The sequence below is a fragment of the Camarhynchus parvulus genome, chromosome 5 (genome assembly GCF_901933205.1).
Source record: "Camarhynchus parvulus chromosome 5, STF_HiC, whole genome shotgun sequence".
Lineage (NCBI taxonomy): Eukaryota > Metazoa > Chordata > Aves > Passeriformes > Thraupidae > Camarhynchus > Camarhynchus parvulus.
This window is the reverse complement of record NC_044575.1, coordinates 25,603,180-25,630,513: the sequence shown is the minus strand read 5'-3', so window position 1 is coordinate 25,630,513 and position 27,334 is coordinate 25,603,180. Positions and strand designations below refer to the sequence as shown.

General features: G+C 41.6%; 1 protein-coding gene across 5 annotated transcripts; it reads right to left on the bottom strand.

The window, feature by feature from the left end:
- Positions 1-476: 476 nt before the first annotated feature.
- CAPN3 (calpain 3) lies at positions 477-27,334 on the bottom strand. 5 transcript variants are annotated; one of them, XM_030949062.1, is made up of 24 exons: positions 27,044-27,334; positions 21,217-21,286; positions 20,635-20,753; positions 19,896-20,029; positions 19,316-19,484; positions 18,602-18,742; positions 16,132-16,219; positions 15,665-15,746; positions 15,003-15,080; positions 14,394-14,554; positions 13,674-13,843; positions 13,034-13,045; positions 11,674-11,882; positions 11,120-11,156; positions 10,092-10,106; positions 8,771-8,872; positions 7,353-7,430; positions 6,610-6,667; positions 5,951-6,015; positions 4,812-4,880; positions 4,163-4,241; positions 2,562-2,678; positions 2,041-2,099; positions 477-1,405 (listed from the first exon to the last, which is right to left on the bottom strand). In XM_030949062.1, exons 1-24 carry the CDS (start codon positions 27,332-27,334, stop codon positions 1,379-1,381), a joined length of 2,430 nt encoding a protein of 809 aa, XP_030804922.1. In that variant the 3' UTR covers positions 477-1,378. The 5 variants fall into 5 exon arrangements, with proteins under 5 accessions (XP_030804922.1, XP_030804920.1, XP_030804919.1 ...); XM_030949060.1 differs by having other exon boundaries at positions 11,111-11,156; positions 15,665-15,750; positions 16,136-16,219; XM_030949059.1 differs by having other exon boundaries at positions 15,665-15,750; positions 16,136-16,219.

Below are 27,334 nucleotides of genomic sequence, written 5' to 3'. Positions count from 1 at the left end.
TCTGCTTCTTAGTGACCTTTCAGTTAAATATACTACTCACTATACATCCACTTTCAGTGGATGCTAGAATTTGTTTTTGAATTTTTACTTTACATTAGTGGATTGCTTTGCTACCTTTTGCCACTAGACAACTAAGTAAAAGGTTCTCCTGACAAAGTCTGGTCTTTATTGCATGTTTTGTTTGCCCTTCCATTTTTTATATTGTACCTGTTATCCTTTAAGCTGGTAGCAAGGGAACCTCTCTTTTTCTTTTTTCTTTTTTAATGTATTCAAGGAGTAAATGGGCAAATATTTGAGATATTAAGCTAATTTCACACTTGCCATAAACTCCAAAAGCTGCTCTATATTCAGGAGAATGAGGGAAGAGTGCTCAATATTTCATCTTCATCTGTTCTTTCAGAATAAGACCAAAAAGCCTAGGCCAAAATCCAGTTGATTTTATTTTTTATTCCATTAAACTAATTGTACTTGCCCATTGGAATAGTATTCCTAAAGTGGTCATGCTGACATAGATTCTCCTACAAGTCACCTCTTGCAATAAAGAAATCCATGCTACTGTTGGGAACTAGGACGTGCAGTAGTGGAAATATTTGTGTGTAGATATATAAATTTGTATGTATAAGAGGTTGTCTGCCTCAAATGACAAATAAGTTTCTCAATATTATGGGGAATGCAGTTACAATGAAAAACATTTACAATGTCCACATTTGTAATCAGGATAAGTACTAATACTGAGAGCCAATTGCTCAGTTCTGGTACTTCTGCTGAGGCATTAGATCAAGCTGTACTTGGGTATTGCAGTCTGTTGTGCCGTACTCTCCCATTTCTACATAGCAGAGATCCAACCTGCACAGCCAAATCTGTAACTTGAGTCATTGGGTTGCATAATATTAATGCAATTAGCACAATCTCATGTGAATTATTCAGTAAACATTACAAAGAGATGAAAGGATAATACCAAGAGCAGGACAAAGAGTTAATGACCAATTACAAGGTGGCAGTAAACACCTTTGACTTTCACAGTTAGATACAGTCCCAGTTTCACCTCACTTGAGGGAAGACCTTTCCAGTTGTCAGCACAAGCAGAACAATTTTGTATTCTCCATGTCTTCACCATGCAGAGAAAGCTTAATTCAGTCATCAATAAATTAATCCTTGTTGCCCAAAGGAAAAATGTCAGGATGCTATAAAAGTAGTTTCGAAATATGCGTACTGGGCTGTCCACTACAGTGTGGTTGTCTCTTTCCAAGGGCTTCTTCCCATGTGCTGTTCATCTTGAGGAGTGAATGACATTATTAGGAATTGCCCTTGGGATGAATGGTGCTAGTCCTTGGAATCTTCAGTGTGATCTTGATGGAGGTGGCCACTGGCTCTGGCGTTACGCATAGAGCGTGAGCTGCAGCCACTGAAAGAAGAGTTAAAGGATGGATGAGTTATTGGTGTCCTCCCACAAATTGTGTGAATACACCACCATCTCTAGCTGGAAGGCAGCTGCTTGCTGTCACTTAGCATGGAGTGGCAGCGGGGAATTTTCTTGAGTCTCGTGCTCCTATTTCTCCTTCCCTTGCAAAAAGTGAAGGGTGTTTTTAATGGTGTTTTTAAGGGTATTTTTAATGTCCTCCCTAACAGAGGACATGAAGTTGAAACTTTCTAATTCTTCTTAACAAGATTTTTTTAAAGGTAAAGAACTATGCTAAACCCCATTATCATTTAATACCATATCACTTTGTTTGATCTTAATTGCCTCATTAAAAAAAAATCTCAAAATTTTTTGATGGACTTTAAAGATGATATGAAGAGACTGCAGCCATGCCCTTCAGGACCAACTGGAGTCTTACAGAGCAACTGTTATTAGCAGATCATGGATGTTTTCCATGTAAAATTGGTAGCAAAATTTTAGGAGGTTTTGGGGTTTCTTACCAATTGCGTGGCAATTTTTCTATTCATAGAGTTCTCCCTTGAAAACATGTGCAATGATTAATACAATTAAAATTAAGTATTGTGACATTGTGTTAGACATACTCTCATAAAGCAGTTTACCTCCAAGACATTGAGCTTAATGATGCCATCTCCATCTTTGTCAAAGGCGTGGAATGCCCCTAAAGTAAGGAAACAAAAATATGGGGAGTAGATTATGTTACTGTGTGAGTGAAGATGATTCCCAGACAGGAAATCAAATAGTGCTCCCATTGTGAAATGCCAGCTAGCACAGGTCTTCACTTGTGGGGTCACTTTCTGCTGTGTTTTTCCTTAGTCAGTTCAAGGAGAAACACAGTGGTTTCTTCTGTGTTTGTGTGAGACAACTTGCCATCTTAGATTCCCTAAGCACATGTCTGTAATAATTAACACCCTACATAGAGGCAGTAGTGCTGTGAACAAACTTTGCTGTGTGATGGGGCTCTGAGCAATCTGGTCCAGTGCAGGGTGTCCCTGCCCACAGCAGGGGAGTTGGAACCACATCATCCTTGAGGTCCTTTTCAACCCAGTCAGTTCCATGGATCCAGGGCTGTGTGTGGGGGCAGGAGGGGAGGCAGTGCCGTGGGACCAGGGCAGCCACTCACGGAACATGGCGTCCAGGCGCACGAAGCAGCAGATGAAGCTGTCAAAATCAATGTTCATGTTCTTGTCGGCATAGCGCATGGTGATGATGTCGTAGAGCTGGTTGTTCAGCCGAAACCCTGCAGGGAAGCAAAAATGGGCACAGCTGGGCCTCGGGTGGGGAAGGCGCTGCTCCATGAGGGGTGGGCCACAGGCGCTCCCCCAGCCCAGATGAGGCTCAGGCTGGAGCGTCCTGCTGCAACTGCTAAACAAAATCAAGTAAAGCTGTAAGGAGCTTCACTGTGTCCATCTGCCTTCCCAAACCAGGAGCAATGCTGTGAGAGGGCCCTTAGCACGTGAGTTACCTCAGGCTGTAAGCGTGAAGAGGAGAGCTGCAGCCCCAGAAGGCCTGATGGCTCAGCTGGGCCTGCTGAAAGCAAATCAGCTAAAACTGGGGACAGAAATGCAAGAGGAAGTTGCTATAAAAACACAATTAAGCAGTGGTCAGAAAATAGACAAGGAGGCAACTTCTTGGTGTGGTAGGACTGAAATGCTGCAGCCTGTGCTGTGCCTTGAAAAGGTCTGTCATGGTTTGGGTACAGCTGTTTGTTGGCTAAATGCAAGGTCATGCACAGCTTATGTGCTGTAAGGCTCTGAAATGTTCTCAGTTCTAAAGTCAGGGCAGGAGTTATTAAAGTATTTTCTCTTTTTACAGTGACAACTTCCCTGGTGAGAACAGAAACCTGGAAAATAAAAATGACCCATATTTCTACCACAGCAGGAGTCCAAATCCAGGTGTAGTTTTGTCTTTAGCAAAGGACTCCAGAATCACTGAGGTTTTGTAAAGTACAAGGTAGCCATTTGTTTCTGTTCCTTGACCTGTCAAAATACTACTAAAAACAAGGTGTCACTGAAATCATCCCAACTAGTTTTATAGTGATACTACAGATTTTCTGATCAAAGTGGTTGTCTCACTCCCTTAGAGACTTTTTGTGGGGGGAGGCCTGCTCCCCAGGGGAAGAAGCATACTGGTGTATCCGAGACAAGCAGGAAAAGTCCAAAGTCCCTCTTATCAGAATGAATTTCATTAACTGCAAGTTTTGCAAAAATACTTTCTTATCATTGTACAGATAGAAGAGACTGAGCATGAAAGAAACATTAACATGACTTGAGAAATGCCTACCCAATTGCCTGTAATGCACACTTGGACATAGACCTGCTCCATCCTGGTTTCAGGGCCTGCACACTTAGTTTGAAGGTTTTCCACTGTTCTTTGTTTTTACTTAGACAAATGTATAGAATCCAGAGCTTAAATGAGAGTAAATGTCTTCAGCACTCCCTGGTCTCCCTGAATAGCAGGACCCTGAGTAGGACATCCTTAAGACAACAAAGCATCACTCTTTAAAGCATTGCATTAAGAGGAGCTGAAGAGATCTACTTGGCTGGCAAGACATACAAGGTTTGCCATTTGGATATTTGAGAAGCTCTGTTGGGGGAAAAATATTTTCTAATTTCTCTATGATCTGTCTTTAAAAGGCAGCACAGTGTTCAGTGATCTCACCCTGTGATGCACCAAAACAAAACCAAGTTTCTTCAGCTGTGGGCACTGCACAAGGGACAGTACCTGCATCATTGACTGCGTTGCGCATCTCGTAGCTGTTAATGGTTCCTGAATGATCTGTGTCATAGCGCTTGAAAATTTTCTGGAAAAAGAAAAAAACCACAGAAAACAGTAATAAAAACTTGTACTGCTTTTGAATGCACTCACTGAGTGGATATGGCGCATGTGCCTCAGGCACTTGGAGGCTTTGCCATGTGCCTTATATTGCTGTTGCTGGGCACTCTGGGTTGTTAGCACAGAGTTCCTCTCAGTTGCAAAGTAAAATAATTTAGATCCAATTTCTGGGAAGCAAAAAAACTCTCCCCTTGAGACTCTCCTTGTTTGACTTGAGTTTATGCTGGTAATCCTCCCTCTTGATTGCCCTAATTAAGCTATTATTGAGGCCTGATTCTAGTTCCCATCATTCTCCTCCTTCAATTTGTATGCCTCTGTGCTACTCTCATGGGGGAAGGCTGTACATGGGATATTCAGGCTATTTGCTTAGGCTGTGAAGTAGGATGAGGAGAGACATTACTTTTCATTTTTGAAGGTAATTCACAATTATTTTTTAGCTTTTCTTCTTGATGGAACATATGTGGAGAGTTTTAGTTTTTCTGTAGAACACTTGCACTGCAGAAGCTGTGAAGAGGAGCTGTGAAGATACCAGCAATACCTGCCAGCTTTTAATCTTGTCCCAGAGATGTCGAAATTCATCAAAGTTTATCTTCCCTGAGCCATCCGTCTGCGATGCAAACATTCAGGTAAAAAACCCACAATACTTTTAGGATAAAAGTAATTAAGTCTGCAATTACTGGTAAAGGGATGAATGTAAAACTGGGTTGGGGATCTCCTCAGCATAAAGAGTTGATTCACCTGTGCCGCAAAATGTTTGTAGACATTTTGGTTATTGTGTATAGCATAGTGCTTCAGGAGTGTGAAGTACTACTTCTACTTTGTGTAGAAGCAGACTTCTGGTACAGGACAGAGCTTTGCCTCTGGAATTGTTCTAAAAGTGCATGAGTAGGATGTTTTAGTGGGATCCTCTGAAGTACCTCCAAATGTGAAGCTCACCCAATGCTTTTTAAGACAACTGAGCTTTACTCTGGCGTGAATCTCTTTCTGCCTTGCTTAAAACGAATTAAGAAATAAGCAAAATGTTGACTAAAGCTCTTTTCAAAAATGTGTTTAGGCTCCAACCACTGTGGCTGTGGGTTGTAGTTACACTTTTGTTCTGTTATGTTTGAATGCACTTACATTCTCTCAAAATTGTGTTATCTCAAACTGGAAAGCCTAGGGTGGTTATGGCGGAGGTAATCACGTGGCATCTTATAGTGTGTTTTATTGCACTTGTTCCAGACAAGTTCTGCCTGCATTGCAAGCTGAGCGCAGTAGAATATGTGATACATTACAAACTTAAAGAGATAAATATAGTAAATTTATTGGCAAGATCTATAATTATGTTGACTTTGTTTTAAATATAATGATGAAAAAATCATGCTTTAGTACCTAATGTGGCCAGTGTCTGATACCTAAAGAAGAGTATCATACTGACTGATTTATTCTGTAGCTTTCTTTTTGGGGACATCTTTCTCTGCCAATTATGTTAACACTGAGATGACTGGAATTAAGATGTGCCAAACCAGGAGTGCTTTTTTATTTGAAAACAGACTACAATTTGCTGTTTTGTTTCCCTGGCTTACTAAGTTGTGTGTGTGTGTGTGTGTGTGTGTGTGTGTGTGTGTGTGTGTGTGGTGGTGAGAAATAGTGAACTCAAGTGGTTTCAAGCAGTCCCTTTTCACCAGGAAAGGATACATCCATTAAAGCAATCATGCTGCGGCAGGATTCCAATTCAAACCCTTCTGACCTTAGGTCCTTATCTGAAACAAATGGTCCCAGGTGAATACAAATCATGCAAATCAGCAAGTGATTTTCCTCTCAGGTATAACTCTAATCAAAGTAAAAGCCAAAGCTACTTCCTTTGTCCAGTAAGAAATGAGTGGTAGAGAAATCTCAAAAGACTCTCAGTAATGTTACTTCCTGTGAATTAGATTTACCTTTCTTGATTTGTTACATACAATAAAAAACTCTGAAAAACTCTAAACTAATTCCTAAATTACTAAGGAACTCCAGGGTCTGTCGGTTAAAGTTTGCTAAACAGGGAGAAAGGTTTGCCTCTCCACTAGAAATTTTTTAAAGGGCATTTGCAGACTTTGAGAATTGCATTATTGTCCCAGTGGTAATTCCAATGAATGCATCTGCTCATTTCTAGATTATCAGTACTAACAACCTGTAGAGATAATCTCTGTGAAAAGTTCAGCTTGTGAAAGTCTCAGATGCATTGTCCATGGAAATGTAACTAGGAAATTTCTGAGTTTGAAAACATCAATAATTTTTAAAAACTCGGGGTGGGGAGTTATGCTCTGTCACAGATTTCTCTGTCCAGGGTTAGTAAAAAACATGCTCAAACTCACGTTTTTTTACGACATTATTGAGAACATTCCTAAGTTCCTCAGCATTGATCTCCATGTCCTGTTGGAAATGTGGTGAGAATATCATTAGTTACAGAATTCTTTATGAAAAACAATTTTATGGCTGGATATGCTAAAAGTCTTTGGTCACTTTTCAATAAGACATATACATGTTTCAAACCAGAGGGCATTCTACTTCATGTGAACATTAGTCCAGCCCTTTCCTGAGGCTTCAGTACAAGGTAGACCTGAAGTTACCATACAGTGCTCATTAAACTACTACTAGAAGAATGACTGGTAATTTCAAGCCAGTGTATAAGTAAAATAGCAAAATCAGAAAATTCCTGTATCCCATATGCAGCCACTTGATTTATGCAGTTCTTTGATCTGTTTTTATCTTTAACTTCCCTTGTTAAGCATATACCAGAGGGCACTGCATTTCTAACTTGTTTATACTTGCTGTGCAAAACAGCATCTTGTAGGAGATAGGAGAAAAAAAGCTGAATTTAAGTAAGACTCCCTAAGACACAGTGAGAATAGTTTATACATACATATGAGGATAGCTGTATACTTAATGGGGTTCTTATTTGATTTTACTTATCTCAAAATCACAAAGAGAATTTGATGGGAGGAAATTCAAAGGAAATTTTAATATTCAATGTTTTGAATCTATGGAATAGTTGATTTAGGGGCTGTTGTGGCCAGGCTGCTTTGAGGGCAGAGACAGGGATCGATTGCATACTCACATCCCCTGCAATCTGTCGGAAAATATTCCTGAACTGTTTTTGCTCTTCACTCTCCTCATGAGCTTTTGTTGAAGAACGCTGAAAAGAGACAAGCAAAGAAGAGATACATCCTGAGCCCAGTGGAAAAGAGACAGGGCCTGGATGGCTCACTTACCCTTGTGTGAGGGGTCATCTTAGTGAATCTGGAGGCATTTGGAGGAATAGGTTGTCCTCCCACTCCTTTCCCTATGTTTTTTTAATCCTCTTCCTTAAAACTACCAAGTATTTAACTTCATCCCATTGTTCTCTCTTCTATTTGAAGGAGCCTAAATAATTACTTCCACTGGTAGTTATATTCTAATATTTGTTCCAAAATATTGCCAAAGAGAAGTTTGGAGCCCAAGAGGCTTATCAGAGAATCAAAGAATGGTTTTGGTTGAAAGGGACCTTAAAGATTATCTTGTTCAAGCCCCCCTGCCATGGGCAGGGATGCAGTATCTGCCTCACAGCTGCCCTGTAGGCAATAAATGACCATGTGAGAGCTCTTTATGATGTGGGAGGCCCCTTGCTGAAGACAAATAGCATATGAGACAGAGGAAAATGAGGAACATGAAGCTTTCTCAGACACATAGAAAGTGCAACCTTGAACTCTGAAGCTGATACTGAAAGGGGAAATTAAAGTTATAGGTAACAAAGTGAACTTCTTGGCTTATTTCTTGTTTTCCTTTGTCTAAATGCAGGGGAAAGTTTAGATTGGTTTTCACGTCACCCCCTGCAGTCTCTAGCAGTCACTCAGCACCCTCCCTGTAAGCAGATGCTCCAGCCGTGCCCCCCGATGCCACAAGCCTGGATGTGGGATCTGGCTGTTAGATGTGTTGTGTCTCACCCACCTGCAGGAAGAAACTCTGAATTTGCTACTCTGTTTTCCTCCTCTCTGGTAGTAAGGAAGAAGAGGGGAGGTGCTGGAGCTCCTGGGTTTACCTGTCCTTTTTCCTCTGGCCAACAAGGACTAGAATAGAGCTGTGTATTTGTAACAGGAGGGAGCTGTGTATTTGTAACAGGAGCTTCTGCAGCCCCTTGGGTGCAGTTTGTGTGTGTGCCCTCCTAAAGAAGTACTGCCTCAGGGGGCTGAGCAGGGATGAGGTGAATGTTGGGAAGGGATCTCTCACAACCAGGATTTTTGTGTGAGAGAGCAACTAGGAGATGTTTTCAAGCAACTATATCCTCCCATAGAGTTGTTAAATAACTGAAGGGACAGCCTCTCTGTGCTCATGCTCATTAGATCCACATAAACCAGATGAGAGTCATGTAAAGATTTGATGAAGAGCTGTTTAGTATCTCAGGACACCTCTTTGCCCCATTCCTGTGCTCTTCTCAGCCACTCTTTCATGCTAGTCAGACCAAGCCCTATTTCCCCCTCTGCCACTTGCTGCAGAAACCTTTTTCTCATCTGCTTGGGTTTTTTCACCATCTTTGCCAGAATTTTCATCTGCTGTCAGCTCCTTATTGCTGTTTGCTCTGTCAGAAACGAAGATGATAGGCTAGAAGAAGAGAGCAAAAGAGAAGTGGAAATTACCGAAGAAATAGTGGAAAGGAAAATATTTGGTTACAAGAATTCTGTGGAAAGTACATGCAGCAACAACTCCTGCTCTTGAAAGTATGACGAGAGAAGCCATTTCTTGAAATGAAAGAAAAGAAAAGGTTAAATAAAAAGGTGAGAATTTTTCTGCAGTTATTGCTCTCCTCATGCTAAAAAAAGCTGCAAAAGTATTTTTGCAAAATAGTGCAATTTCTGGGTTCTAGCTTTCCTTGTCAGAAAGGCAGTCATGGAATATGTTTGGTTTGTTGTTGTTTTTGTTTGGAGTGTCTTTGTTTGGTTTTGGTGTTTTAGTTGGTTTTTGGGTTTTTTGTTTGTTTGTTTGGGTTTGTTTTTTTTTTGTTGTTTTTTTTTGTTTTTTGGGGCTTCTTCCCCTGTTTTTAAGCAAAATAAGCCTCCCAGATTCTCATAACTTAAATTGATGAGCTTGCCCTTCAAGGACAGTAGCACTGAAAACAAACTAAATGTGAATAGTACCCAGAAAAGGAGTTATTTGTGTAGGAGCTTGTTAGTTATGTGAAGCATATGTTCTTTATCTGTACTGACTCTTGAAGCACTCAGCTGTAAGCATCCATTTGCAATTGCTCTGCTTTGGTGCATTTAAAACAAGGAAAAAAACTGCTACATGATGTGAATGTATTACTCTAGAGTATTAATTACAATCAGCCTCTCTTGGGATTAAAATATCTGATTACATTTTCAGGGTCCAAAATGTGTTGTGTTGAATCAAAAATAGAACCCAGGACTTTGGTGAGCAGAAACTTCAGGAAAGAGTGGCTGCTGCACTAGCTGGTGGAAAGCAAGTGTGAGGGCACATGTCTGGAGAAGGGGTGCTTTTCTCTAGCAAGGGGTGTCAGGTTGCCTGTGGAGGGGCAGGGAGGAACAGTTTGAGCAACGCAGAGGACTGAGCGGAGTAGTTTGTTACCCTTTCACCACCCCTTTGAGCAAGAGGGGTATATGATGCTAATGCTATTTCATTACAATCTCAAGTAGGAAGACAAAATCTTTGTTGCATGCAAATGGCCTCATATCCATCACCCTTCATTAACTAGGTCAGTTTCCAGACATAGAGAAAATTATAATAGCAAGGAAGTCTGTCCCTGCTCATGCATTGCACATGCTCTTTGCCTTGCTGGCACTTAGCACATTGCACAGGTACCTACCTTGCCCTTTTTCTTCTGTGTGAAGAGACAAAATTAAAAAGTGCTTGATCAGATTATGCAGAGCTGAAGACAAACTTTTATTTTTCTTATTTTTTTCCTTTCTCATGTTTATTTTTCCAGTTCCTATACTCATACAAATTTTCCCATTTTCTATATGTATAGAGCTTTCAAATCACTAAAAATGAGGGAACGTGCACCCACCAAGAAATGGCACACTGAAGGAAACACATTGCAGAAACCATAGCAAAACTGAGTCTGTCTCACCTCATCTGGGGCTTTGTCTGCTTGAATAAAATCTCTTTAGTTCTGAGTATTCCTTTTCTTTTTCCCAGCCTGCCAGTGTAGGGGAGATTGAACTTCTATGCCCATAGATCAACAATATCTGAAGTGACAATTTAATTCCCTCACATCTGGACAGTTGTTTTTCACTTTGACAGCAAACAAAAGGGGAACATGTCTGAGCAAGGTTTGATGGAGCTCAATTCTGTGCAACAGCATTTCTTCTGATTTTTTTTCAAGACTTATTGTATTGTTTGCTCTAGTATATCCCCACAAAGATGTGTAAAAAACTCCAGGGGGAAGAGTTAGAACTTGCCATGAATGCTATTTTGAATCAGAGTGCTATTAGGATCTCCTTTCAGAAAGCAGGTACTTCAAAATAAGGTAGTTTTTTCTTTATTAGATGAGACCCCAATTTCACAAAGAAAGTATCTCAGGGCACAGAGTTAGGCCTCCCCTGGAAAATGGATAATCTCCATCGATGGAGGCAAAAACAATGCTTAGCATCCAGCTTCTCTATGCCAGGACCATATTTCAAATCTGCAAAAGTGTTTTGGTCTGAATCAAGTTCAGAAAGTAGCATATATAAATCAAGTGTCAACAGAAGTATCTTAATGAGAAAAAAGATAAGAATTTGATAAATGTACTGTCATGTAGCTGCAAATGATTTCCTGCTGTAGGTTTCCCTAGGTGTCATGTTCCTATCCTCTCTACCCATATACACAAAAGAGGGCCAGGACAGTACTTACCAATGGACGTTCTGCCTCAATCATGTTTTCAACCTCCCTAAGTAGGAAGCAGAAAACAAATAAATCAGGAAAGTGACTGTTCCCAAAGTTGCTTGTTTCTTTAGGTGGTTTTTAAGCAGCCACTCAAACTTTCCAAGCAGCCAGTGGTGTGGGCTGGCTTCCACCATTACTGCTGCAGGCTTTAGGAGTAGCTTTTTTCCAGTTTGAGCTGAACATCCCAAGTACCATTTCCAGGACACCTGCCACCTGGCTTACTCCTGTAAAGAGCCTTTATAAGAGTGAACTGGAAGTAAAGCAGAAGTTCTTCGGCCTTAGTAAATGCCTAATGGTTTGTTTGCAAAGGATATCCTGCAAGCAGTAAGCTTCTCCAAAGACAATTCAAAGCAGGTTCTTGTTAATCTATAAAGTAAGCTTGTGGAAATGAGTTTGCAGCTTGGAGTTTCTAATGAGGTTAAGAAAATAAAAAGAAGGGTGTAGCAAACTGATAACATGACTTTAGCAGACTAGTGAGGTCACTCCACCTATATGGCCAGATAAATGGCTCTGCAACTTACTCTGAAAGACTTCTTTTCTCTGAGAAGACCCTGAGGATGAATTCTCCCTCCTGGTGGGGGTCATATGTCGACGGGATGATGACGTACTCGCTGGGAGGTAACCGGAAGCGCTCAGAGATTTCTCGCATGTTTATGTAGGTCTTACTTCTAGCTTTGGAGGCATTGTAGAGGAAAAAATCCTTCTGCAAGTGGTGCTTAGTACCATGCATCTGCAGAACAAATGAGTCCATTTGTCCTCAAGGCAGTTTTGCCCATTGCCCAGGTGGCTTGCCATGCAGGCAGTGCGCAGCTGGGACAGAAAAGACAGGAAGCAGCAGCTTAGCAAGCAGGGAGCTGAGGACTGGTGGTAGCTGGTGACAGGTACAGAGTCTGTCACCTTTAAGTTGCCACTGACTGAGTCTAGTTGGCTTCTGAGGGCTGCTCCAGGGCCCACCTGCAGATTGTGTGGCTGACTTCTGCTGTGTAGGTACTTGTATCTGACTCTTGCTAGATGCTGTGTTCTGTGTAACCAAAGCTCAACCACTTTCCTTGGAGGGCGCATGGCAAGGAATAGTGTAAGCAAACTCCTACATGCAGAGTGATAAAGTGAAGGTGCCTTCACCATAAACATGTCCTTGTCTAGACAAAACATGAGTTCTGTATCTGCTAAACAAATGTGATAATCAAACATTGCATTAGTTCAAATATGAAAATTAAGCCAAGAATTGTGAACTAAACACACTTGCAGGCTGTTTTTTGCAGAAGTTACCATCTCTAAGATAGTTGGCAAAGACAAAATTCAGACTGTCATCCTCATGCTTTCCAAGTAGCAGCCTTCAGGTGAGCTTGTTAGCAAAACTTGAGATGCCAATGATTCAGCTACTGTCAGGCTCAGAAAAAATCTAATCTCTGTACTTTTGATAAGCTTTCTTCAATGTATGAAAATACCATAATTTTCTAAACCATTCTAAGACTACAGAGAAAACTCTGTGACTGCAGAATGTAGGCCATTTGTATTATTTTTAGGAGGAAGTACAAGTGGCTTAGGGTGGTTCTGCATGGAGTGCAGAGGCTAAGCCCTCACAGGCGCTGCTTCCTGGATCTCTGACCAGCTGTGCAAGTGATGGCCAGGCCACCACAGAAGAGAAAAAAGCACTGATGAAAAGGTCCAATTGAAAATGGAGTGCGAGTGAGAAGGAACTAAAAATTACTCACAAAATATTACTAATAAACACTCAAAGAAAAAAGGTTAGCAGTTCTACTGCTGCTACATCCCTGAAAACAAACTCGACAGCCTCCTTCTGACTTCCTGCCAGGCACTATAGCAACACTAGCTGTGGGTATACACCAAGATGTGAATCTTGCTCCATTGTGCGCATACCTCTTTGGGCACCTTAGGGAGAAACAGAGAGAAGAAACAGTCAGAGCTGCAAGGGGAGACTACATGTTTATAGGTCATACAGAAGGGCATTCAACTGAAGTTCTGGGGACACAATAATTAAAGTGTCCTTAGTCAGATAAGCACTTTCCCTCTTCCTTTCTAAGTTTCTTGACTTCTACATGAAATCAGGTAAAATCTGAACGAAATATGTTTGTGCAAGGGACTGAGAAAATTGACTTTTTCATCAAGTCAATAGCAGGGACAGAGGTTAATTGCTATGTGTTAGTCTTGGATGTCTGTTTCCTTTTTCAGTCTTCTGCCAGTGAAATGCTTAGTTTCAGAAAGGACAAAAGGGAGATTGAAAAAGATATGTGAAAGAATATGCTAAAATCTGGCATTAGGTCACTATAAAAGCCTAAAAAGTGTCTCACTTAATAGATGGGTAAACCCTGACATTGCTGTTGTATGAGGAGTTAGGAAGAGTAGAATTTCCTTCCTCTCTTCCAGATTTTCTGACTCCCTTGCAAAGCAAAAATTGCAATTGATGTAATCAGCTTGAAGTAATCAGTGACTCTCTTGGTAAATGCATACTGTCAGGATTTGTGACCGCAGTGCAAAGAGCAAAATCTAGAGCTGTTACCTCATAGATGGCAAAGCCAATGGTGTACAGGTTGGCTCCCAGCTTGCGCTCTTTCCTCCTGTTTTTCTGCATGAGTGCGACAAGGAAGCTGCAGATAACCTCTTCATCCTCAGGATCATCATCTTCCTCCAGGAGCTTCAAGCGATACTGGGGATTGGTCCAAAATGTATCTGTGAAATCCCATCAGCAACCCAAAGAAAATATGTAAAGCTTCAGTCTTCTAATGATGCTCATGATCAAAGAGAACTTTTAAGTTCCCTGCCTATGGCTCCTGAGGGAAAGGTTAAAATTGGACTAAGACATACATGGGTTTTTTTACATATTATGGCTGTTACTTAATTCTAACAACTGCATTGCAAAAGAGGATATAGGGAGAACTGTCATCTGATAAACCTCAAAAGTCCCTAAAGCTATCCCTAATCCACAAAAGTGAATTTCCCAAGTGAAATCTAACTGTTAGGGTGAAATTCATCCCTTTTACTTGGGGCACTGTGAAGTACTTGAACAATGATTTGTCTTTGCCAGGGCTGCCTTTTGGGCTTACCATGTTGTGTTACAGCATAGTGACAGATGTCCAGCAACCAATTGCATGCCTTGTCCACTGAGAAAGCAAGGATTTTCCTGTGGCTGAGCACTAACCAGGTTGTGGTATGACTTAGCCTTTGGGATCTAACCTAGTCCCCATCAAAGAGGCTGTATCCCTAAAGACCCTTTACTCACCTGGATAATTGCGGCAGCCTCCAGCTGAGCAGCCTCTCACCCAGCGTCCTTCATTAACTGACACGGTCCAGGTCTGGAATTTATCGACTTCCAGAGCATCAGGTGTGAGGTTACAGATCTCAAGCTTTGTGAAGTGCCTCATGAAATCTTGAAATGATATCCTGGAGGAATAGAGGGCAAATTGAACCCAAATGCGTTTACATGGTTGGCAGTTGTCTGAAAGACCCTGGGGAGGTGGAAGACGGTGACCAATAGCACTGTCAGTACTTGGACAAGTTTGCAGTGGGAGCACCATGTTTTCCAAATGCTCTTGGTCTGCTGGTTGGTGAATTACCACAGGTACAGCTCCAAACTCAGGGAAACTGAGCTGACAGGACAGTAAGTAGGAAGGGTGATGGAGAGCTTGTGGAAGTGTAGCCTAATTAGAAAGACTGTGCTGATGGCACTGAATTATCTCTGGTGGGAAAATGAGAGGATCACAGAGCAGGGCTTATTGGGAATATGAAGGGGAGCAGAGATCACTGCAATGATTTTAGCAAATTGGTAGTAGTGCAGTGGCATTCATTTTTGCTATGATTGCATATTTCCTAGAGAATCTGATGCTCTCACCAGAACTCCCCATCCTCCACAACCTTGTGCTGCAGGCGGATTTTCTCTTCTTCGTTAACAGAGTCCCACTCCTCTGACCTTCAAAGGAGTAAACAATTTAGCTTAGACTTTGCAATACAGTTTTCATTAAAGTTTCTACACTTCAGGCTCATAGAGTGAAAAATCAAGAGTAATCTTGCTACCTCCACATAATTTTTCCTTTGTAAGCCTTGCAACAATTCGTTCTCAATGCTATCCTCTTCTCTATATGCCCAACAAAAGAAGCAATTGTTCTACTTCTCTCAGCCTTCCTCTTAGAATTCCTCTTAGTAGCTCTCAAACATCTGCTGAACTGTGTTAATTTTACTTAGCATGAAGAAAAAGGTGTTTGCAGATTATCATTGCTGGCATACCTATTGAAATTCCTTTAAGGAAAACACTGACATCTTGCTTCATTCAGTTCTTTCATAACCTAATTTCCATTTATTAAAGCCTCTCTTAACATCTTATTAGGTACTATTTTCTTTTTTACAGCTTCAGCTAAGCACTCAATGAACTTTAAAATTACAACAAAGACAATTCAGATACCTCATCACTGAATATTAGGGTTATGCAAAAGCTGCATAAAGGCAAATAAAGCTGCAACTTCTTTTTCAAATCATGTGAAGCTCTATTTTACTCACTTGTCACTCCAGGCTCCATTCCATTCCACCTGGCCCCAGGGGTTTCTCAGCCTTACCAGACGTATTTTTTCTCCTTTAAATACTGTCTAATTTAAAAAAGAAAGCAACAAGGATAGACTGAGTGTTGGTTCAAAAGGAAATGTTCTGCCTGTCACCACATCCTTCAGGGATGGTGCTTTTCTGGGCTATACCCCAGCCTGATCTTCTTGGGATGGCTGTGGGAAGGCTGTAAGACCAGGAGGTAGCTGCCTGTGGCCACCTTTGCCCAAGTGGGTGTTGCCCAAGTGAGCCAAAACTTGGACAGGTTTCTTTGTCCACAAGATATTAACTTATTTGAATATAGTTTTGTTTCCTTGGCTCCTAATTTGTTTCGCTTTTCATGCCTCTCATGGCATTGCTGCCGTGCGTGGGGCCTGGCCAGCAGCAGCGGCTGCAGCTGTGCGCAGCTGGAGGGGGGAGTGGGGCACATACCTCTTCCACGGCCGTCACAGAGTAGGCGTGCCCTTTGACAAGCCCGCAGGACATCCGTGTCTCGTACTGCATCGGCATTATGGTCTGTTGGACAGAGAGAAACACCTGTGGGACTCACACAAAGCTCAGCTGCCTGCTCCAGGGCAGGTGCTGCCACCCCGGGCTTTCACAGGGAGGGTGACACCGTTCAGCTGACAGGATTTTTTGCCTTGTTCTCCTCTTTGTGTTTGTCAAAGTGGTCAAGCTAAGCACCCATAGAATTCATGCTGATAGTTAGAAAGGAGTGCAGTACGAACTAAAAATAGAAAAAGTTGATAAGATCAATTGGAAAGGACATTTTCTGGTGTCTTTTTCCCTTTTGTGTAGACTACTGCTTTTTGCACTTGGAACATGGCAGGATATAGCATGCTTAATCAAATAATTAGTTTTTTATATTAGAAGACTGTTCAGCCTTTTCTAGGATGGTGTGTTCTTGTATAGCTCTGTAAGGTTACTACACATGAACTGGTTAAAAATCAGAGCAAATCAACACCTAGAATACTTTCATCTTTCCACACGGCGGCTATCTTATCACAATGAGATTTAAATACCCTATTTAATACACTGTGCCTGCTAACTGACACTATCTTATTGCATCTTACTTTCAGGAAGGGCATAGCTGTGTTGCTCAGGTGTAAATATATTTGCTGTCTTAGTCATCAGCTTTTAGTGTGTCTGATGGATTTTTACTTGTGTATCTGTGAGATCTGGAACTGGGAGTGGGATGGCAGATGCACACAGCGTGCTCTGCTTGTACGAGAGATCTCCAGTATCAGTGAGAGGGGAAGACCCTGCCACGTGCATGTGGACCAGGAGCAAAACTTCTCCTCCTTCTTTATGCCTGTTGCTGAGAGATGCCTGCAAAGTCCTGTCAGTAACTCTGCAACCCTTCTTGACACATCTAACGGCATGAAAAAGGCAGGGCTGGATCCTGGGGGAGAATTAGTAAGGTCACATAGAAATGTTCTCAGCTTGCACAGGGAGGATCTCATCCAAATATTTCCTGGATGTTGCAATTGTTTTCCATTATTTCACTTCAGCATCTATTTGGTTTATTTTCTCTTGATTCTGTTTTCATACTATAACCTCACACCTATTTCCTTTTTTCTTAATTTCTTCTCTAGTTGTTGCCATCATCACTTCTCAGAACCCTTTTCTCTTCTTTCTATTTAAGAACATTAACTTCTGGTGACCCGGACAACTTGTCAAAGTCCAGGTTTTGGAAGTGTTTCATCTGCCTCTTTCCATTGAGAGTCCTGATTTTTTTTCCTGGTGATGGTTCAGGAATATGCAATAACGACCAGCACAACAGCTGCTGGGGCGACAAGTAGAGAAAGAGTTTTGCAATCTTCTTTTAGTAGACAGTCACTGAGGAGGAAATTCTCCTCCCAGACATGGGAGGTTTGGGCAGCCATGCTTGCAAAACAAGATAGTCATACTGGTCTTTCCCAAAGAATGACACCATTTCAGTCTTTTAGGAAGAACTAAATATGGATGTCAGAAGAGAAAAAAATCAGCTACTTCAGCTGCAAATGCAGAAGTTTGCACAACCAAAAATTTTGAGTGATGTAATTGTGAAGGATTTTTCTTTGGTTTTGTTTTGTTTTTCTCCCCCCTTCCCTACACCGCTGTAAAACAAGAGATGTAATTTCATTGTCATGGAAATGCAGCTCCTTAAAGGGCAAGGTATGACAGCTGCTTGACACAGAGAAGGCAGCAAAGTGTCCCTCTACAGATTCAAAAGCTTCTAAGTTGTCTAGTATGGGATTTTTTCTTAGAGGGTTTTAACATGCCTCTATTTTGCTAGATACTTATGTGGATATGCTGGAATTACTTTGTATTTCATCACACATATAAAACTCCAAATATTTTTCTTTTCCTTGTTGGGCATTTTTAATGAGGACTTTGTTTGCAGTAATCAAAAAAAAAAAAAAAAAAGAAAAAAGATTGTCCGTAGAGCAGGCTCTCCTCTATTAATGGGTAGAGGACTCTGTCTCAAAATAAGTTCACTAAGAGCTTTTTTTGCCTGGAGCGAGAGCTATACAGAGCTTGCTTTTTCTTTCTTTGACATTCCATGCACACCCAAGGATCTCGTTGTATTCTAGTCTCTTAGTTTTTTCATTCTCTCCACCCTATTCAAGCAAGAGACTATAAAATCCACTAATAAATTCCTTGTTCTGCAAATTATAAGCCTGTGTCACAAGCCAACAGCCCTTTAATGCCCCAGTATCAGTGAAGCCCCCTAGTATCAGTCACTGTGCTGGAAAGCGCTGAGGTCTTTTAACACACACATCAAACAGCATCCATAAGAACATGTCATTAGTGTTATTCTGCGAAACCAAAGAAGGATTTAAAAACATAGGTGATATGTTTCTCTAACAGTTTGTAAATAAAAGCATTCTGAAGTCAACTGCTTAGGAGACATACCCAGGCTGGCCTCTCCTCGATGCCCTGGTAGTCTACAGTGGACTGAGTCATCTGTGCATTTTCTTGATTCTTCACCATGCGAGCAATCAGTTCCCCAATGTTGCTCCGAGGAGCTGATCCATAGCAAAAGCCTAGGTCATCCTGGCACAGAGAATGGGAGAAAAGTATCATGGAGGAAGATGAGTGGTAAAAGACAGCCCAGATTACTTCTCTTTTCCCTCACTATGTCCATACTTATCTACAGTGGTCAATATCACTGTTCTCCCACCTTTACTGAAATACAGTACTCCATAAGGTATTAGTTTCTTAGTTTTTAAATTTACGACAAGTGAAGACAGTCTGAAGCCCTCTGGACAATAAAATGTTAATCTCAACACTTAAGATCTTTGACATGAAGATTTGTGTCTTAACAGAGTTGCAGCATCCTCATACTAACCTATTTCATTGGGTTAGGGTCTTGAGGGGGAAGGGGTAGTGGTTTTGCTGATTGTACCTGTTCTTTCCACCTCCATGTTCTACTTCTGTTTATTTCCCTTTTAGTACTCACTGTTTGCTAATAGCTGGTCTCTAGGGAGGGATTACTCCATCTCCTAGAAATGGATGTTTTCTATGTGGCCTAAACCAAGCAGTTCCAAAGGTGGTATATATTTGGTTATGAATGGAGAGGTCCCTCCCCTCTGTCATTTCTTATCTGCAAAGTTCATATGGACTCACATCAATGGAACTGGCCATGAGGGATCCTCTGTCAATGGCATGTTTCATGATTTTATAGATATCTTTAGGGGCATCCTTTATCTCATAGAACTCTGTGACTCCTCCGGTGAAATCCTCCATGGCTTCAGTGGTGTTGCCTCCCTTCAAAGCTTCATATGACCCATGGAGTCTTGAAAAGAGATAAAAAGGGATCTTTTACACAGGTATAAATACCTACCTATATGTTTATATCCAACTTGTGTGTATAACTACAGCTATGTAAACACATATACTAAAACCCCACAACTCATCAGTCTGTTAACTCACAAGTTAAAACTTCTAAACCATGCCACCTGCACACATACAAAGAAAAAAAAGAGAAAGATATGCTGAAAATCAAATGTAGATTTCTGAATGAGTAGCAAAACTTCTTAGAAAATACACTTTAACCCATCCCCAACTCCAAGGCATGGGAAAAGGCCTTGGTGTATTCAGGTACATTCTTGGCGTGCTTCTAAACGCTGTACGCCGCGGTGTAAGCACCGCCCCAGCAGAGGGAGCGGCGCTGGGGAGCCCGGCGCAGCCCCGCGGTTCGCTTTACTTTGCATAGGCCTTTTCCAGGAGGGCGCTCCAGAACTCGTTGCGCTGGGAGGACTTGGTAAAGACCAGCTGGTTGTTGTAGGTGGGTAAGCAGTCATCGATGACGACATCCACCCAGTCTCCATAGCGCCAGAACTGCTCAAAGGCAAACAACAAAAACCAACAACTGGATTGACTTGGTGCAGGGAGAGGAAGCCTGGCTGAAAAGTCAGGCTGAGAGACGAGAAATGTGGAAATACACTTCATAATGTGGCCAAAACTGATGGCTACTGTGAGGGAGGCAGCTGTATTGAATTCCCCTGGGCAAATGTTCCTTACGAGAACCAAAGGAAATGTGGAAAGCAGTCAATCTTTTCCGAATAAGACGTTCTTAGAGAACTTGTTTTGACCAGCTATTTGCGTGCCTAAAAGCAGCTGCTCTTGCCAAGTGACCGCGTGTCCGTGCTGGCTCCAGTGCTGCATCTGAGCAGTGAGGCAGGAGCAGGCACCTGTTGTTACTCCTTACACCCAGGACACTGCAACCTGCAAATGCTTCCTTGCTGAGTTAATGCTCCCTAATTGCTTTTATTGGCTGGCCCTGCTGTGACTGGCCTGATGGAAGAGTTTGGGGTGAGGCAATTCAGTCCCTTTTCCTCCCTGCTGTCACTCATGCTTCCAAAGGGTGGGGAAAGCGAGAAGAGCATGCCAAGAGCTGAGCGTTGAGTAAATGCATATGCTCGCCACTAGACGGAGCGACTCACCTGGAAGTGAAAGATACCGGCATAGTTTTGTATAAAGGACTGGTCATGAGGAATGACTCTACAGAGTAGTTTTTTATTCAGTGTCAGGCAAGCAATGGCAGCCAGAAACCAGCAGTTACCTGTAAATGAGCAGAAGCAGCAGACAAAATGAAGGCGAGAGCAATTTGAAAGGGAAAACCTGAGATATTGCAAAGTGACATTTAAATTCTCAGTAGAGTATGATTGTCTGTGTTCTTCAGTACTTTAGCACTTTATCTGTTTGTGCTCTAGAAATGCTCATGGGCATTGTTCATGGCTGGGTACACACAGGCTAAATAGATGATATTCCATGTACTTTAGAAAAAGCCTAAAATCTGATGAGCATTGTTACCTGCATTAAGAATTCCCTGTGGCATGTGAATCTTTCACTAAAAGTTCTTGCCTAGATTACTACTAAGCAGATGTCAACAATTTGCTACAGAGCAAAGGAATCGCTGAGACAGAGGATTTCAGATATCACCTTGGAAATGAAAGAAACTTAAGGGAGAGCTAAACCATGATGTAGACTTTAAAAAGTGCAGAGTTGAAGTAAGAATTTCATACCTAATTCTCCTTGGCAGATATCTGTTCTGTTGGCTCCACCAATGATAAACCGTGGATTCTCACAGATTTCCTACAAAACAGAAACAGATGGATGAGCAGGAAGTGTCCATAATGATGCCTATTTAGCACAGAAGTAAAGGCAGTTTTAGAACATTTTCCTATAGGATAGCTTGTGGTATCAAAACCTCTCTCACAATTTTAATCTGCAGAGTTCCACTATGAAAATGTTTTGGAATCTGGATGTTCCAGACTCCAGTCAGAGTTTTCCCCATGCACCTACAGGGTCTAATATTGAGCCTGGGGTGCTCCCTCTGTACTATAATGTGAAAACATACTGAAAGAAGAAGAATTGGGAAAAATATTTTTTCTGCACAGTTATGAAAAAAACCAAAACATTGGAGGAGGCAGGAGAGAAAGTAGATGAAAAAACCATCAAATGACCAGACTAAATTATTTTAAAATTATCTTATGTCCAATTTGCAGTAACTGGCATGTTGGGGCACTGAAAGGGTTGAAGAATGCATTTCATTGGGAGTGAAGCCTGGCATTACTCCTTCTTAAAATTAAAGGATCAGATGTTTAATTGCCAGAAATAATCAGTTTCTGGTTAAGAGATTTATTCTTTGCCTCATGTTGTAGTATTTAATTGACATTTCTGTATTCAAAAATGTGTATAAATATAATATGTCTCCAAGGACAGGAAGGTCTCCTTTCATCCTGCACATTGCACAATGTATTGGGTTTGTCTGTATTTATACTACAATGGAGTGGGTACAAGATGCTATACATGTATAAATAATAAAGACATTTCTGCAGGGAGGAAAGGTAAAATGCAGCAAGTGAGGTGGGACAATTGCAGGCTTACATAGCCCTTTTCTATAATGGACAAAGACTGTGAAAACCAGACAGATGAAAACCAAGGAAAGTAGTGGCTATAACCTGTCCTACAGAGTGAAAAATATCCCTGCTTTATCCCATTTGTCATACTCAAATACTTGGTATGGAGAAGAATAAGAAAACAGAACTTCTGGACGCATCTCTTATGAAGGTAAGGAAAGAAAGATATTGCAACCTAAGGAGCACTGTCCTGAGCAGCTGCAAATTGGGAAGAAGACAAAGTATAGTCTAAGAGACCAATCTATTGAAAGATGTTGGGACAAGAGTGGGAAGGAGACAGAACAAACAATTGACAATTGTTTGTGTGGCAGCATACGCAGGCAGCTGATGCTACCTCTATAGTCTAAAACTTCTTATTAATATCATCAGGGTGGCCCTGGACTTTCCCAGACTCATGTTTCAGGTCTAGTAGTTTTGTTTGGCTCAAACCCGCTTCTTTTCTCCTTCACAGTTATCAGAAGAGTTGCTTTGATGTAAGTATTTGGATTAGTCATATCAGACAGGAGACCAACTTCTGCCATCCTCCCTACCACCAACCCCTGCAGGCACTTTACTTTCCTTGAGAGAAAGAATGGTGGGATTGTCCTGTTATTTTGGGCCTTGATCAGCTGTTGGGGTCCAGTTCTGTCAAAGCAGATGTTTGAGATGCCTTCATGCTTTTCTCCACTCACTTGTCTTTTTGAAAATATTCTTCCTTACATTGCTGTGGTGCTCTGCTGAAAACTAGTCTGACATGCCAGGTTTTTGGTTTGTGTTTTTTCCAACTCTATTATTACACTTTGACTCTATCTTGCTCTTATTGTAACTAGCTTTGAAATCCAGCCTGCTGTGTTTTGGTTGAAAGTAGTCAGGTGCCACCTAGTTATTTCCAAATATTAAATGTACAGTGATGTGTTACTCAGAGCCATTTATTGCATCTTGGGGTCATTTGTTTTGTAGGATGCTTGGTGGAATGCAAAGAAAAAAATCATGCAATTGTCATGTGGCCTGGTTTAGCTATAACAGAAATGCTTTTCTTGCATTTCTTTATGCAGGCCAGGTGTGTATAGCACACTGTGGATATGATTTTAATTTGTATTTCCTTAGTTCATCTCCAGCTGCACTAGTTTGCTGAGTACTGCTGAAGTTGCAGAGAAAGGTATCAAGGTCTTTCAAGCATGAAGTACTCAGTCAGCAGAGCGAGATTACCAGGTGTCCAAGATGCAGGTGGCAGGTCTGTCCTTCCAGTCTTCCTGGCTGAGCAAGGGATTGCTCTTCATCTCCTAGGTCAAGTTATCACAGAGAATCCCAACAGGCTGCACTTCACTGAGGCAATAATTCATATTTTAAAAGAGCCTCTTCTGATCTGAGTGCCTCAGACTGCCTTGGTACTATCCAAAGGAACTTTGTGTTGCACTGGGTTGATACAGTTCAGACTGTAATTTCATTACAAAGAGTCAGTTACAGCAAAGAAAACAAAGAATCTCAGGAAAAACCTCGTAGTGGTGCATGCTGCATTCTGGGAAGAGATTACTTATGAGTCAGTTGGAAGGGAGCACTGGAAAATGCAAAGGCAGCATGCAACTAAAAATGGCATTTGACCTTTGTTACATTTTCGTTGGCTTTTCTTCTGTGTCAGGAAGAAATCTGCCAGCCAGCTTATACTGCTGCAGCAAAAGGCATTAATTCCTCTAAAAACTGCCATTAATAAACTGACATTCTGAGTAAATTCCCTAAACTGATCCTATGAAACAGAGGAAAGATCTTTTTCAGCCTCAGACAATTTGTAGCCTCATTGTCTCTTGGTCTCTTGTGGTCTAGACCATGCTTTTAAATATCTGTGCTGTGCACTTCAAGGCACAGCTCAATGTCAGACACCAAGCTGCTTTTAGAGCTTCTGAGCTGGATTATCTTCTTCTGAAAGTTCTACCTTGGTGGCACTAACTTCCATCTTTGCTTTGTGGTATGACCTGCACAGGCACACATTTTGTGATTACTAAATTCAAACAGCTTCACGTGTGCAGTAGATGATCTGACTGATTAATTTTCATTCCAAGCAAAATCCAGTAGTTTGCTGACTCGATTTTATTTGTATTCATTATGAAAAAAAAGCTCCTCCTGGTGATTTTCTGGCTATGGAAAGGATCACCATAGGGAAGTCATTGAATGTTGTTGCTTGATGTGGGCTATGTTGTGACTTGGCTGTGAGTGAGGAGAATGACAATGGTGCATTTGAAAGCATACAGTGTCACAGTAGAGCCTTCCTATCAATACCCTGGTGTCATTAGATTCACACAGGACTGCAGCAGGACCTCTCAATATTCTGTGTTATTAACACAGACTTTTTCTCAGCTCTCAAAGATCAGTAGCCTCATCCTTGCTCTCAGCTGTGAGAAATTCCCACTGGCAGCATAGTTGTGAGAGGCACAGCCAGTCAATGAGCTGGATGTGACCTGCTGTAGGTGTAAGCAGCTCTTTGGGCTTCTCTTACCTGCTGTGGGTGAGCAAATAATTTAATATTTTGCGTTAACTGAGGAGGATTTAATTTTCCCTCTATGTATCTAAACCATGGTCTGCATACTTTGAACAGAAACACTGGAGGAATGTATCCTGCAGACTTTTCTCAGGGGAACTTTCAGGGCACTCACTTGGCTTTTGTCTGAATTGAGTATTAGGAGATCTTCTCTGTGCATTCCTGTCATGGCATGGCAGTCAGTAGCTGGGTAGAATTACAAATACCTTTTTTCTGCCCCCATGCCAGGGCTGCCAGCTGCCCTGCACAGCACCTGTCCTTCCCTGGGTAAGGGACAAGGCCAGTCCTCATGCATTTGCTGCCCTCACTGCAGCAGAGGACAAGCATTTTGGGAGGTGGCAGAGGAGGACCTGGCCTCTGGGTAGAGGGTCTTTGATACAAATTGATGAGGTGACATGACTAAGGTGACTCAGGAAGCCAGAGAGTCAGGAATATGTTGTGTATTTCCCAGCCCTCTGTTTTAAGTGGGATCATAGAGTACATTGATCACTTGTTTATTTGCTGTGTCTTGAGGTATGTGGCACATAAAATGGCACAGGGAAATTATCTAGACTGGTCACATTACGACATTCTCTCAGGAATTCTGAACTGTGAGGTATTTTTTTTTCTTTTAGACTACATTATCAAGTTTCATTCAACTATTGACCTGAATTTCAAAGTGATTAAAATTACCACTTTATAAATTTTATAAGCGAAAGTATTTTCTTTCTTTGGGGGTGGTGGTGGGAAAACGATTGCAATTTACAAGAACATAAATTGTCCGTATCTTTACAGACTATCACAAAACACAGCCTGTGCAATTGAGTATATGTGGTGTTCCAATGCTTGCTTTAACCTCTTAGTAAAATACTCTTTAGCCCAGTATTACTCCTGTTTGTGTCAAAAAAAAAAAAAAAACCCAAAAAACAACAAAAAACCCAGATAGCTTTGGGTTTGAAGTTTATATTGTATTTTAAGTCTTATGTGGTCCCCAGCCTGTGGCTGCTACATGAATAGGAAGTCCAAAGTTACATTTTCATGAGTGACTTAAAGAAATGTCTTTGGAACTAAGACCCTGGTCTGAACCTTTCCAGTTACAAAGGTTTGATCTGTGCCTGCACAGTTATATACAGAGTCTGAGGTTACATTGTACATTTCTTTTGTTTTGATGCTTTCTAATATGACACTTGCAGTCTGTCTGCTGCAGCATGCTGGCACTCATCCATTGTACTGCTGTACTGCTTCCCTCTGCAGGGAAAGAGAAGAAAGGGAAATCCCATCCCTTTACATGACTGACTTGGGGCTGCATTTAGGTCATTCACACACATTTCTAGAGGCTGATGCAGCCGTGGTGATGACGAAGGAGGGCCAGGGCACAAATGCACAGGGCACAGCAGATGGGGAACTTGTTTCGATCCCTCCACATTGCTCAAGTTGTTGTGACAGAAGCACGTGGCCTTCCTCTATGTCTGTAAGAGCCACCCACAAGACCTCGTGGTCTTTTGCTATTCAGTTACACTCCTGTGGTCAGTGTTATCTATCACCACTGACTTTGACACTGAAGCACAGATTTGGGCACAGAGGAAGTATGGCAAATATAAAAGAGGTGGCCAAAAACTGCCAAAGAGATGGAGCTGTCAGACAGGGGATGGCAAGGGCCAAGGCACTGTCCCAGGGGCTGCCTTGCTGCAGGGGAGCGGCTGCCCAGCAGATACGACAGGGAAAATGCGTAACTCCTCCTGAAGTAGGAGGGAGGATCAACTGGGAACTGAGGTGTTAGTTCCTCTGCCAGTGAGAGAGACAGGTGAAAAAAAGATGAAAAAGAATGGGAGGGCTGGCTGGGGAATACCCACAAAATAGGAAAATGAATGGGACTAGTAGCCAAGAGTGGGTCTTCATAGTGCTTAGAATACCCACATTAATGGTAAGTGGGACAAGCAATGTGGGGAACAACCGACTAAGAGCATGTTTGAGAACATAGCCTGTCCTTTTATTTTCACACATGAGAAAAATGGCAGAATACCAAAATAGAGGTTTAAGTGAAACAAAGTAGTGTTAAAAAAATTAAGCCTCAGCAAACCCAGTAACTTGTTGCAGAAGGAGGAGAGTTTTTCTTTGGTACTATCAGAGAAGAAAATCCCAGGCAAACCATGCAAGAAGAAAATGAAATTCCCCATATCTCTTTCTAAATATTTCATTCAATCTCTTTTGTTTTTGTTCTTGTTGTTGTTGCTTCATTCTGTTTTATTGTATTTTAGTCATTATATACACATTGCCTAAGCTTTCAGAGTCCTAGCTTGTTATCTCCCAGGAGAGCTCTAAGGAAATATATTTCCAGTTTATTCCACCTGCCTCTCCAACACACAATTTCTGCAAAAAAGTAAGCTTAGGGTGTATACTTGAATTTACAGAAAAAGGCAATCAGCAAATGTTACTTACACGTGGTCTTTTCCATTCGAACTTGACAGGGCTTTTCTGGCTGTAGAAAAGGGACGACTCATTTGCAGGGAAATCAGGATCTTCATAGAGGATGTTTTTCTCCAGACACTTCTTGTGAAGCTCTTCATATGTCTTCTCCTTTACGTGGATAATAGGCTGATTGCGACTTATAATGGCAGAATAAATGCCCCCTGTGCCCCCTCCTGCCCCCTCCGTAGTGCCAGCAGTGGTGCTGGGGACTGACCCAGCAGCTGTTCGCTGAGCCACCGCTGCATTTATGGCGGTCGGCAT